This window comes from Carcharodon carcharias, chromosome 1 (assembly GCF_017639515.1).
Source record: "Carcharodon carcharias isolate sCarCar2 chromosome 1, sCarCar2.pri, whole genome shotgun sequence".
Taxonomy (NCBI): Eukaryota; Metazoa; Chordata; class Chondrichthyes; order Lamniformes; family Lamnidae; genus Carcharodon; species Carcharodon carcharias.
The window spans coordinates 168,182,524-168,196,781 of NC_054467.1; the positions used below are offsets into that span (position 1 = coordinate 168,182,524).

The 14,258-nt window shown below is 38.9% G+C and overlaps 1 protein-coding gene across 8 annotated transcripts in view; it reads right to left on the reverse strand.

Moving 5' to 3' along the window:
- Positions 1 to 14,258, reverse strand: part of trappc13 (trafficking protein particle complex subunit 13) — an 87,711-nt gene that overhangs the window by 48,541 nt on the left and 24,912 nt on the right. For 4 of the 8 annotated variants that reach the window (XM_041190200.1, XM_041190192.1, XM_041190187.1 and 1 more), the window contains exons 3-7: positions 11,960 to 12,028; positions 9,072 to 9,171; positions 4,924 to 5,008; positions 3,509 to 3,636; positions 1,793 to 1,840 (exon numbers count right to left, since the gene is read on the reverse strand). In XM_041190200.1, the coding sequence (XP_041046134.1) occupies positions 1,793 to 1,840; positions 3,509 to 3,636; positions 4,924 to 5,008; positions 9,072 to 9,171; positions 11,960 to 12,028 (430 nt within the window). The remainder of the gene's footprint in view (positions 1 to 1,792; positions 1,841 to 3,508; positions 3,637 to 4,923; positions 5,009 to 9,071; positions 9,172 to 11,959; positions 12,029 to 14,258) is intronic. The other 4 variants (XM_041190236.1, XM_041190227.1, XM_041190219.1 and 1 more) reach the window with 1 other exon arrangement.

Consider the following 14,258-nt stretch of genomic DNA (forward strand, 5'->3'; position numbering starts at 1 on the left):
GCATTTAATAAGGTACCATACATAAGGCTACTTAAGATAAGAGCCCATGGTGTTGGAGGTAATATATTAGCATGGACAGAGGATTGGCTAACTAATAGAAGACAGAGAATTGGGATACGGCGGGCATTTTCAAGGTGGCAACCTGTAACTAGTGGAGTACCACAGGGATCAGTGCTGGGGCCACAATTACTTTCAATACATATTAATGACTTAGATGAGGGAAGTGAATGTACTATTGCCAAGTTTTCAGATGACACAAAAATTGGTGGGACAGTAAGTGGTGTGGATGACACAGAGACTACAGAGGGATATAAACAGGTTAAGCGAGCAGGCAAAAACTTGGCAGGTGGAATATAATGTGGGAAAATATGAGGTTATGCACTTTGGCAGGGAGAACAGAAAAGCTGAATATTATTTAAATAGAGAAAGACTACAGAAAGCTGCAGCACAGGGGGATTTGGGAGTCCCGATGCATGAATCACAAAAAGCTAGCACACAAGCTCTGCAGGTAATAGGGACGGCAAATGGATTGTTGGCCTTTATTTCAAAGGGAATGGAGTATAAAAATAAGGAAGTCTTGCTAAAACTATACAAGGCCACACCTAGAATACTGTGAATAGTTTTGTTCCTCTTATGTAAGCAAAGGTATACTGGCATTGGAGGCTGTCCAGAGAAGGTTCACACTAGGTTGATCCTAGGTATGCAGGGATTTTCTTATGAGGAAAGGTTGAGCCTGTACTCACTGGAGGTGACCTTATTCAAACATAAAAGATTCTTAGGGGGCTTGACAGAGTAGATGCTGAGACATTGTTTTCCCTTGTGGGACAGTGTAGGACCAGAGGGCATAATCTCAGAGTAAGGGGTTGCCCATTTAAGATAGAGATGAGGAGCAATTCTTCTCTGAGGGTAGTCAATCTGTGGAATTCTTTACTGCAGAGGCTGTAGATGCTGGGCTAAATATATTTAAGGCTGAGACAGACAAATTTTTAATCAGTAAGAGAATCAAGGGTTATGGGGAAAAGGCAGGAAAGTGGAGTTGAGGATTATCAGGTCAGCCATTATCTCTGAATAACGGAGCAGACTTGATGGGCCAAATGGCCTACTTCTGCTCCAACATTTTATGGTCACAAGACTGATCCTTAGTATAAAAAGGATGAGCCAGAAGCAAAATTAGAAAAGCTCGCTTGCTAACAGACATCTTATGAAAAATAAGATATTAATCCAGATTATTTCAAACACAAATTAGAAAATTAGGATCAGAGGACATAAATATAAATTAGGGTTAAAAAACAACTTGAATTTCTATAGCGCTTTTCATGAGCTCCGACATCTGAGATCACTCAAGTCAATTAAGTACTTTTGAAGTGTAGTCACTGTTCTAACATAGGAAACATGGGAACCAATTTGCGTATAGCAAGCTCCATCAAACAGCAATGGCCAGACTGACCTTGGTTTAATATCTCATCTGAAAGGCAGCACCTCTAAGATTGTGGCACTCCCTCAGGACTGTACTGGTGTGCCAGCCTTGATATCTGTGCTCAAATCCTGAAGTGGGACTTGAACAGAAAACCTTGTAATTCAGAGACAAGAATGCTACCAACTGAGCTATGCCGGCACTTAGCAATGAATAATGCTGATGTAGGAGTCTATTTGCACTCAAAAGGGCAATAAATTGTTGAAATAATTTGCTAGTTAAGAAACTGGATAGAACAGATCTCATGTGCTGAATGTTTCTTTCCTATACTTAAATTTTTTTTCGATTATATAAACGTAAGCAGATTTATGTACTTACAAACCATTTTCAACATTAAACAGGTTCTGTAAATACACAAGTGCGTATCTGAAAAAAGAAAAAGATGTTTTCCTTTAACCTACTGTTTCCCTCCCAACCCCGATGTTATTGCTGTTGCTAAGTGGTTTGCTCATGTCCCAATTTCCAATTATGAAGAAGAGCCTATACTCTAAACATTAACCTGTCAGCATAAAGCACTGAAATGCCTTTTTTCCTCCAGATATTGATAGATTTATTATGTAAATCTAGTATTTCAGATTTCCACCAATTCCATTTACTTTTATGCCTACATGTCAATAGATAAGAACATTTCAACAACCCGTAAGTAAACAAGCTCCCATTAACCAGGGAATACATCCACCTTCAATATTATTCTAAAAGTATTTGTGGTGGTCCAAATATAATGTATATTGCTTTTGGATTATACCACTGGTTCTGCCAGAAAATTATTTAATCTAGTTCATAGTAAAGCAACATTCAAATTCCATGAAATGTATCTTGTAACTTTGAAAATATAATTCAACCAGAAAATTTGAAAAAGATGATTCAATGTGGATCCACAAATTGTATACTGCATTTTCACAATTAAAGACAGTAACAATCGCCCATCGTATAATAAACTGAATGTAACAGCATCTAACAGCAACAGAGAAGGAAGACCATTTGACTCAATAAATTGCTTGTATGATCAATGAAAGAATGCCTAAAAATTAACTACAAAATCCTTCAAAAGAGCAACATGAACATCTGATCAGACTGAAAAATGCTATGTCCAGGTCAGTACTAGAAACAATGTATTGCTTTCTTTCTCTTGCTAAATTGAAATATGGATCAGTGGTCAATTTAATCTTACTTTTTGGTAAAAGGGAGAAGATGAAAAGTAAAGGTACATTTGCTTTTGGAACAGACAGTTTCCTTTTCTTCTAGCTCTACTTTCATTGGGATACCTAGTAAAAGGGCAAGTGGCCTTCTGCCTGGACTCTGCAATGTTGCTTTTAGTTACTAGGAAAGGGACAACAGTCATGCAATAGCTTGTCTTCCAATATTGATCCCTTCAACCAACCCCTCAAATAGGAAGATGCTTAATCTCTGCCCTGCGTTTTTCCCCTTCTGAACAGTTTGGTTGAGATCACAATAAGGTGAAGGGGAAAAGCTATATATTCCTCCTGCACTCTATGCATACGTTCACTTTTCAAAATTCAATGGTACTACAATTTTCAGAAATATGTTGTTTTCCATTAAATTTAGAGCATTTAATTTAAAAATGAAAAAGTAATAATTGTTGTGTTTGCATTTCGGTTTTGGAAGCAACCATTGAAAAGCAAGTTTCTGATATGAAAATTGCACTTGTTTACGAAGGAATTAATTTTTGAATAATGACAAAGTAATAGGAGAGTAACTAATAGTGCCACTGTTCATCTTTAGTTGTGTGTTGCACTTCTGTTAAAGTGACAAGTGAGTTTTCATTTACCTACTGGGTGCAGTGTACAATATTTTACAATTGTCTGAGATGCGAGAGGTTAGCTTTCCCCACAGAATAATGTAGTGACAGAGCACTTAAGCAGAATATTCCTGCAGTTTCACACTAATGCTTTGAGTTATGCTTCTTTCACACACTCAAAAGAACAGAAGTTTTTGTACCTATGGTCATTAGGTGACTACTTTGATGCATGCTTTGTCAATTCTTTTTTTTAAAAATGGAAAAACAGAACTTACATGTGTGTTCCAATTTCTTTCACTTCATGGTGAATCACATCATCGATGCAACGGTCAGGCTTAAGTTCAGTCACTGCAGCATTAGAAGCTGACAGATTTAAACGCTGAGAGCTGGTCTGAAGGTCAGCCTTTTTTAAAAAAAAAAGAGGTAAACAAAAATTTGGTAGCTTTTTGCTTTATATAACCCTCCTCCACAGAATTTCTGAGAAGTTGTGGCAGAAATAGGTCTCGGCTCTGCAAGTCAGTGGTACTCTTGGCCAAACAGCCATAGTGCAGCAGTGGAGGGAAGGAAAAAGGGCAAAAAAGAAAAAAAGGAAAGCTTTATAAATCCACAGCAGGAGTTGGGGAATGAAAAACAATGCCATCTGAAATCTGCACCTAAACAGCTGCTATTAGCAATTGCAAATGCTTCTCGTACTATCTTAAAACATATAAGATGAACAAGAAATGTTCAAGTTAAAATTACTCTATGATCAAGACAGAACAAAACAGATGAACAGAAAAAGGTCATTTGGTCCATCAAGCTCACTTTTTCTGGAGAAACCCATTATCTTCTCCAGCAAAACACTCAGTTAGCTCTTGAACTATTCCATTGATCTTGCCTCTATTACCATAACAAAAGTCTTTTATCAGCTTATAGATAATGTTCTATTGTGACCTTTAACTTGACATAGTGCTCCTGATTATTCTTTCTTCTACCCTGAACTTCTTAAATAGCTAAATAAAGTATTTCAAGGGAAAAGAATGGGCTTTTCTAAACTTTCTTTATAACTCCACTCTGATATTAGGAATCAGCCTCACGATCTTTCACTATTATTTCAAGAAATTGGGATACTTATTTGAGTCAATCAAGATGCAAGACGCAGATTTAGGAGAAGGGGCATCATAAATTTCTTCAGAAGCTTGAGCTTTTGGGGTGACTGGATCTCACCATATTTGTACTTAACTTTGCGAAAACACATTGATGATCAATACAAAAACAAAAATACCTGGATAAACTCAGGTCTGGCAGCATCTGCGGAGAGGAGCACAGTTAACTTTTTGAGTCCAAATGACCCTTCAACAGAACATTTACTTGAGTTATTTTCATACAAGCAATGCTCAAGTTCATTGCTAATGGTTAATTTCATTGATGATCCAGTCATTGCCAGTAATATACTACAGAATTATGCAGTTCAAAATGCTTTCTCCAGACATAATCCAAGCTTGCAAGGGCCAAACCTATAATTACGCTTCTAAGTGCTTTTGGTTCTAGTGGGAATAGTACAAAAATGTCACCCGTGGTGACAACACAGGAATTTGTTCATTACCATCCGAAAAATTCCTTTTATACTAGCCAGAAGAAAATGAATTGAAACCTGCATGAAAATGCTTTTACTGCAAGGGAATCAAATGCATATTATTAATTGCCTTACCTTAACCAAGATATCCTTAACAACTTGCACGCTGTCATTATGTACACTGATGTAGCTTGAAAACGTTTCACCTAAAAAAATATTCCTGCCCAAGACAAATGTAAGACGAACTATCAATATTTCTAGACATCATCATAAGGTGTACACTGAACAAAGTAGCATAAACCCAAATAATGCACATTATACGTATAGCAGAGTTCAAAGAAGAAGCCGCACATAGCGTTTGAATACAAGTGAACTTCTAGGAGACAATTTTTCAAAACTGAAAACAGGAATGGTCTTAATGTCTGCTACGTTTAGCTTCTCTTATTATAACTGTACTCTACTCCAATGTGAAATTAATGCTCTGCCATCATGTGGTAAATTAAAATTTTCACATATATCACTTTCCTTTTAACACCCACCCACCCCACCTTGACTCAGTTGGTTAAACCAATGAGTTCAGCATACAGACTAGACCGGGCAAAACACTCAAAAACCCTGATCTGTACCGAGTTAGCTGATTTTAGATAGCAGTATCAATTTTCACCCCTGTAGAAGAACCACCTGCTGGTCTACACATGAATAGCAGTCATTGGAATGACTGGCATCAGGAACATAAACTGTTAAGCCCTTGCCAGGTTAAGGGAGTGGAGAAAAGAAAGAAGAAATATAGGGACTGGTTTCCTGTATGTAATTATAAACATTGAAAACATATGTACTTGGCAATAAGCAAAAGTCCAGGCTTCATTTATTCAAAAACTAATTAAATTCAGGGTTCCTTGCTGTATAACCATCACTGGACCTTGAAAGTGTGTTAAAAAGAAACCACAACCAAATTCCAGCAATGATCCTATCCTAAATTCATGGTTTAATCAGTCCTACTTTCGTTCAGATTTTTCTCCATTGTTTAGCAAGATAAGTATGCAACAAACTTTGTGTCTCAGTTGCAGAGGAAGATAAATGTGCACCATAGACGTCACTGTCAAGTGACATAACACATTTTAACAACATTTAATGTGGTGCATTTGTGAACAAAAGATGAGTTAACAGGTAGTCATGAAGAAAATGGCCTTCTAAATGATCAATATCTCTGGCTGCTGAAGAAAACTCAGGAAATTTGTGGGACACTAGCTACTGTCATGGAATGATTACAAAGTTATAGTATGGTTCTCTGGAATATCAGGTAAACATAGCACCTACATATATGCAAGAGCAACAAAACTAACCAAGACAATTACAGTCATTAGCTTAATATAATAAATTAAAATAATGGAACTTAAACTAAAAGCAGACCAAAGGCATACTAATGTATCAAAAACTCTAGGAAAACAAAAACCAAGATGCACTTAGCAAAGTGTAGATCATGCTTGATGAACCATAACTTCTTTGAGAATGCTACAGATAAATTGATGTAGAACTCCTTAGGATATTGATTAGCTGGAAATTCAGAAATTTTGACAGTTGACATGAAATCAAAAAACGGCTTTGACTAAATTATATATTAGACTAAAATCAATATACCTGAATTGGAAAGATACAAAGCAAGAACAACAGAAGTCCCAAAAAAAAGGATGAGCTATGAGGAAGAACCAGAGAAATTTACACTTTATATCCTAGGAAGGGGGAGTGGTGGAACCTCAATGCATTACATTAAATATTAAGTGCATAAATAAGATAAACAGAGATTGCATTATTTAACCAAAGGGCAAAAATGGAAATTTTAGAAAGTAAATGGAGGGCAAATATCACATATAAAATCTTTATGCTAAGAGTAAAAGCAACCCAAACAAATGCTGTAATCTCAGTATTAGTGGTAAAACCAAGACCTAAATGGATACCAGAATTAGTTCTCCTATTTAATAACATAATTCAAGGATGTATCCAGGATTGGAGCATTTTAGCAGTGAGGAACGATTGGACAGGCTGCAGTTGTCTTTTTTGAGGACCAGAGGAGCCTGTGGGGGGGGTGACTTAATTGAGGTAATTAATTATGGGGTACCTAGATAGAGGGATAAGCTATTTACCTTGGAGCGATCAGAAACCGTGGACGTAGATTTAAAGAAATTGGTGGAAGTTAGAGGGGAGATTAGGAAACATCTTTTCACCCTGAGGATGACAGGGACATGGAACTCTCTACCTGTGACGACCAGATCTGAATGCAGTATTCAAGCTGTGATCTGACTAGTGTTGTATGTTCTTGCATAAGCTCCCCTTATATTCTATCCCTTGGCTAATATAGAAAAGCATGCCAAACGCCTTCTTAACCACCTTATCACTCTGTCCTGTACCTTTAAAAGATCTGTGGACATACGCTCCAAGATCCCTCTGTTCTTCCACACTACTCAGTATCCTCTCAATATTGTGTATTTCCTTGCATTTTTGCACCTCTCAAATGCATTACCTCACATTTCTCTTGTTTGAATTCCATTTTCCATTTTTTGTCCAACTGACCAATCTGTACCTTCCTGCAGTCTAAAGCTTTCTTCCTCACTGCCACATGGATGATTTTTGTATCACCAGCAATTGGTGGAAGTTATCGTGCCACCTAAATTATTGAGTCTAAATTATTGATATAAACTAGAAAAAGCAAGGGGCCAAATCCTGAACCCTGCAGAACCCAACTGGTAACAGCCATCCAGTCACAAAACACTCGTTGACCATTACCCTTTGCTTCCTGGGACTAAGTCAATTTTGAATCCAACTTGCCACTCTCTAGAATCCCAATGGCTTTTATTTTTTTTGACTAGTCTGCCTTGTGGGACCTTGTCAAAAGCCTTGCTAAAATCCATGTAGCCCACATCCCTACCACACTGCCCTCATTGACATTATATGTTACCTCCTCAAAAAATTCAATATTCATCAGACATGACCTTCCCTTAACAAGTCAATGCTGAGTTTCTTTGATTAATCTATGCCTTTATAATGAAGGTTTTACTGCCCCTCAGAATTGATTCCAATAATTTGCCCATAACTAATGTTAAGTCAACTGGTCTATAATTAAAAACAAAAACAAAAATACCTGGAAAAACTCAGCAGGTCTGGCAGCATCTGCGGAGAGGAACACAGTTAACGTTTCGAGTCCATATGACTCTTCAACAGAATTATAATTACTTGGATTCTCTCTCACTCCCTTTTTAAACAACGGTAAAACATTGGCAGTCCTCCAATCCACTGGCACCACTTATGTTTCTTAACCTCAAAAAAATACAAATCCAACCTTCTGACCACTTTTTTCCCCCCAAGGGTACTCCAAGATCATAACCACATGCCTGATCAACTGTCATATGTCTGGTGATTGCTCACCATTAAGTACTTACTTAATGTAACAGCAGTTTCTCCTTGATGCAGTGAAGGGCTGAAGAATTGAATGTCTGCTAAATACCAAAAAAAAGGATCTTCCAACACATTCCTCACTATACTTTTGCACCACATCATCAGACAAAGAGAGCATATCCGCAAGCTTCCCAGGTTAAAAATCAACAATGATACTCATTATCGCCTCCAAAGATACACACATCCCTGCTAAGGGGAATAATGTTTTAGCACTTGAATTTTATTCCCATAGATTATATACATCCTTCACACAGCAAGTAGTAACAACTCAACTATTATTTGTAATGTTAAAATTTGTCACACAATTTTATCACTTAAACTGCATAGTATTCTGGTAACCAAGTCACAGGAGAGGTATTAGCTTCACAGGTCATCCAGATAGAGCCACGAGACTGATGCCTAACATCAGACAACATTCTAGAACAGAAAAGAACACACTTTTCAACTTTGAAAGGAGGAGATGGGGGTGGGATGAGAGGAAGAACACAATAAGTGACAATAAGATAAAGAGTCACAGGTTCAAAGGAAGAAAGTTAAATTTATGACTAATGTTGGGAAGTTCTTCTTCAAACAGACTTCTTGATGGGGTAATGAAGAAAAAAAATCCTCAAAGCCTGTGAAGGTTAAAAGACTAGTAATTCGTCTAAAAGAATGCATTGAATTATCCTTCAGAATTCTGTTCCCACCCTCCCCGAAAAAGATGATTTCACAATACCTTCCTATTTCCGTGACCATTTTTGTTTAGTGTTTGGTGGAGTGAGAAAGAGGAGAAAGAGTGTGACAAATGTATGCCTAAATGACAGAACATATGTAAATAATTACGGAATTCTTACCCAAAGTTCTGAGGGAGAGTCAGCATTTCCCCCAACATGAAGGTCTCTGCTCCTTTAACTGTAGAGGGATCGTCCTTCATAAGTTGACTGAAAAGATCTCCTAAGGTAAAAAATTGTCATAAATTGGCACTTGTTTTCAGAATATATTTTTATATTAGCTGAATGCTTTCCACCAAAAAGTACTTTTTAAAAAAATACAAAGATTCAGGAAAGAGATCTCCCCAATATTTGAACAAATCAGTTTTCAAAGACAATTAAACATGGGAGGGAGAAGAGGAAGAGGAGAAGATTTGGATGGTCAGTATTAGAGTCAGTAGTTGGTTTTCAATTTCATGTGAATAGGTGCAAGGGAGCGGGCGTGTGGGCCATGGTCACTGGCAAATCAGAGGGTAGCCTCACTGCTTTTCAGTTAGACGATTTGGCCTACTCAGTGAGGCAGAGCAAAGAATGCAGTGAGTGGGCACTACAGTGCTGCTTAGGATAGTGACCATTGGTGTACAGTTGTGGGGAAGAGGAATAATTGTGAGGTGGCAGCTTGGGTGGGAGGAGCAGAGGGGAAGAAGAAAATGACTGAAGGATACAATGCAGATGTGAACTTTGAAAAGAAATGGCCGTAAAAACAGTCAAAACATTGAACACTAAATAATGGCTCAGATGGGGGGGCTGTCATTGCATAGATCAGGCAGTAGGGAGTAAACCGATTGAAGGGAGCAAAGGAATGGAACTGCTGACTACTAGTTAGGACTGGGAAAGTTTGTGTCCAGGCCACAGAGAGCTAGGTTACTTTGGAGCACATGGGAATGATACTCCCTCTCCATTGCAGATAAGAACCTGGTCATCAGGTGTGAGGCACTCTTGTTGTTGTTGTATGTGACATAGGTCTGGCTCATTCCTCACTCCTGCGCTGTGGCGATCACCCAAGCCATCTTCTGCTTTATCTGGAGGTCAAAAATGGACCATGTCCACAAGGACACCATGCACAAACCACAAGGGCAAAAAAGTGCCCAACATCGCCCTCATCCTGATGGCCACCTTTGTGTGTGGCTGCATCATGCTGTGTGTAGACTCTCAGTACGCAAACACCAAGTGCTGAGGTTCTACCTGTCCCCCGCTGTTGCGAAGGATGGATCTCACCACATTGCCACAAAACTCCCCAAGTTGGACCGTATCATACCACCTATTCCTAGTGGAAAAATTTATGCAGAAAAACATCTTTGATCACAAGTCCATCAGGCAGCGGTCTGCATATAACATCCAAGAGGCCCAGCAGGAAAAGAAGATGGTGGATCCTGTCGAATGGTTCCCTAAGCAGACTGTCAAAGTCATGTGGCAGAATGCCTCATTGCCAAAACTTTCAAGACATCGCTTGGCTGGTGTTGAGAAAGGCCCTCCCAGTCAGATCCTTCCTACATGTGCGGAGTCTCATTCCCTCTACACGAGGTGGCTGTAGTGGGGAAGAGGCCGTTGTCCACACCCTTGTGGAATGTGCCTTTGCAAAGTAGGTATGACAAGAGATGCAGTGATTTTTGTTGAGGTTCATCCCACGCACCTCCGTGCCACAGGACTCTGTGCTCTACAGACTGTTCCCTGGGACGCAAACCAAGACAAATGCTGACTGCACCTGGAGGGCCATTAACTTACTGAAAGATGCTCTTTGGTCTGCCCGAAACTTGGCCTTCCAATGCAGAGGTGTCCACATTAGAGTGTTGCAGACTGGCACATTCCAAGGTCCAGGAGTACGTGCTGAGGGACACACTAAAACCTGGGGCAGCTACCGCAGAGGCACAATAGGGAAAGGTCGCTACCCAAGACTTTTCAGCCATAATGCACCAACGGGCTGGAAATTGTATCGATCCTCTCGAGCTGTGTGTCTCACACTCAATGTGTATAGAAAATACTACATGTATCAAAATTGTATTAAAGCACCTCAAAATGTAACATGTTCTATGTAGAAAATCTGAATATTACACTTTCTGTAATGACCAGAAATGTTCTGTAATGGTCATTTAGATATTTTATGTATAAAGTATATTTTTGCAAAAAAAAATTTTTGGAGGCGACAAGGTAGAGATGGTCACAGGGATCATCATCTAGATGTGCAGAGATGGCATGCAAACAGCTGTGAAGTTGAAATTAATATTTGTATACATTTTCATTCCTCTACTGTCACAGGTGGTGTAGCAAGTAATACGCTTCAAGAACAGGTCAGGAAGGAGTCTATTTTAGAAAGGTGGTTAGGCAGAATGAACTTTTACCTTAATGGGAGCATTCTCGCCTTTGTCTTGAGCTACAAGATCGAAGCCCCACTCCATACAATCCCAGTGAATGGAGACTGGAGCTCTGGCTCTAAATTCTAGATAAACATCCAGTGGAATACTCATGATGGGTTAGCATGGATGGAGTCTAACATCACCAGAACAACTGCAATCAAGACCAGCAGCCTAAAAATAAACAAGCCAAGCAGGTTTCTGTCCTGTCTTACACTGGCTGGTTTTAGCAGCATTGGATGTCTCTAAAAACCACAAAATGGCATTATGGACGTCACTCCATTCTTGCCCGATACTTTCCAGGTATATATTTTAAAAAAACTTTTGCAAAGCTGGTAGAACAGGTTTGATATGAAGGGACCCGCTTCTGTCATGCTTAGGTCAAATTAGCACTGCCTGAGATTCTAGTACAAGGAGGCAGTAGAATTTTATGCATATAGACTATTTGCCTATCAAAGAATAGGAATAAATATTTAAAAGCTCTTGGGTCAGCAAAAGGTCTCTGGAAAACCAATTAACAGTCAGCACTCAGATCACACTTCATGATGGGAAGTGCTGCATATTAACATTTTTGATTATCTAAAATGATAGTACACCGTCTAAAGAAGTATCCAGACTCACCGGGCAGGTCTCTATCTTCACAGGTCACTGGCAGGTTGGTAAACAACGTCGGTTTGGTTAATCTCATCACTATAACATGAAATTAGGGAAGTATTATAGTATAGAGTCAAAATGGCAAGTTCAAAATTATTAGTCAAAAATCAAACAGCGTTAGCTACAATACAATTAGGCAATTTAACTAGGCATCAACTACTGTTAAGATACAGTATTATTGAACATTGGAACAAGAGCAGGCCATTCAGCCCTTTGAGCTTGTTCCGTCATTAAATTAAATCCTGACTTTGACACCAATTACCTGCTTTTGCCATATCTCAAAAGTTTTACTCAACAAAAAATCAATACAGCAAATCTTTTATAAATTATGAATATTTTTGTCTAAGATTGAATTTTGCAGAAATTTTAAATACATGTTTCAGAAGTATATGAAATTACAGTATTATTTGACTATTGTAGAGCTACTCCAAAGGTGAAGGACAAATATGCTGTCATTGGAAATCCACACAAATGTTTTGGCATGTCCCTTCATAACACAAAGTCACTGAATTAACTATATCAGTCATCTTGCTAGCATTTGCTTTTCAAGCATGGTGAACATGTAGTCACAGTGAAATGATTATCTCCTAACTGATCGTTGCCTACTCCTCAGATACATATCAACCAAGAAAAGGTAGACAGAGTTCTAAATTCTCTTCTCATTCCTATTAAGGCAAAACTAACCTCATGAAGTGACTAATTAAGTAAAATTCCTTTTCTATTACACGATTCTTGGAGTTTTAACCAGCGTTTTGAGAATCATGTCCTGTGATTTTGTTGATTACAGCACTGGTATACTTAGTCACTTCATGAGGTTAGTTTTGCCTTAATAGGAATGAGAAGAGAATTTAGAACTCTGTCTACCTTTTCTTGGTTGATATGTATCTGAGGAGTAGGCAACGATCAGTTAGGAGATAATCATTTCACTGTGACTACATGTTCACCATGCTTGAAAAGCAAATGCTAGCAAGATGACTGATATAGTTAATTCAGTGACTTCGTGTTATGAAGGGACATGCCATGGCTGCATCGTAATGGTTACGTTACTAGCAATCCAGAGGTATGGACTAATAATCTAGAGAACGCAATTTCAAATCCACAAGCAGCCCACCCACCACGGCAATATGTGAACTTAAATTCCTTTAAGAAAAACATAGGAAAAAGGTTAGAAGGTTATATGGAATCAAAAAACTGCTGGATTATTGCAAAAATCCAACAGGGTTACTAGTGTCCCTTCAAGCAGGAAATCTGTCTTTTCACAATTTGGCCTACATGTGACTCCGGTCCCACAAAACGTGGTGTACTCTCAACTCCACTTTGCAGTGGCCTAGAAAGCCACTCAAGCCTTGCCATGGACTGTAGTGTTTAACACAGCCCACCATAACCACCTGCTCATAGCAACTAAAGACAGGGAATAAATGCCCACATCAAGAATGATGACATTATAAAAATGGTGTGATGCAACGAGATAACACCACACCCTTTGTATGGAGTCTCACCTTAAAAACTAACAGGCAAACCGAAATTGCACACAGAAAGTAAAGTCGTCCCATCGTGGATATACCTGTGATGGCAAACATTTTGAAGAATTTGAAGAATTAAAATCCCATTTCTCTACTTTTTCCCCTGTACCCTTTTCTTGTTCAAATGTGTTTCCAAATTTCTATAAATTGTGTTATAAGAGAATACATTCTGGCTTTGCTTTTCTGACAGAGCACCCTGGTGGTGAAGGAAGATGAAGAGGATGTTACTTCCTTGGCCACATCAAGTCACCTGTCCACAATAGCACTAGTAGGAGTGACATGAATGACTCCCGAGTGAGACCGCCATGCCAGAGTGGTGTTCCCGAGCAAGACCGCCATGCCCGCGTGGGGCTCCTGAGTCACGCAAGGCAATGCTTAACACAGTTGACCACTATGGCGCAAACCACTGTCTTACGAGATAGATGGCTGCCACAGAATGAGAAGTGATCTATTAAAACACATAAAACTCTTAAGGGGCTTGACAGGGTAGATACTGAGGAAGAATTTCCTCTGGCCAGGGAATCTAGACAGCAATAAAAACAAAAAAACTGCGGATGCTGGAAATCCAAAACAAAAACAGAATTACCTGGAAAAACTCAGCAGGTCTGGCAGCATCGGCGGAGAATAAAAGAGTTGACCTTTCGAGTCCTCATGACCCTTCGACAGAACTTGAGTTCGAGTCCAAGAAAGAGTTGAAATATAAGCTGGTTTAAGGTGTGTGTGTGGGGGGCGGAGAGATAGAG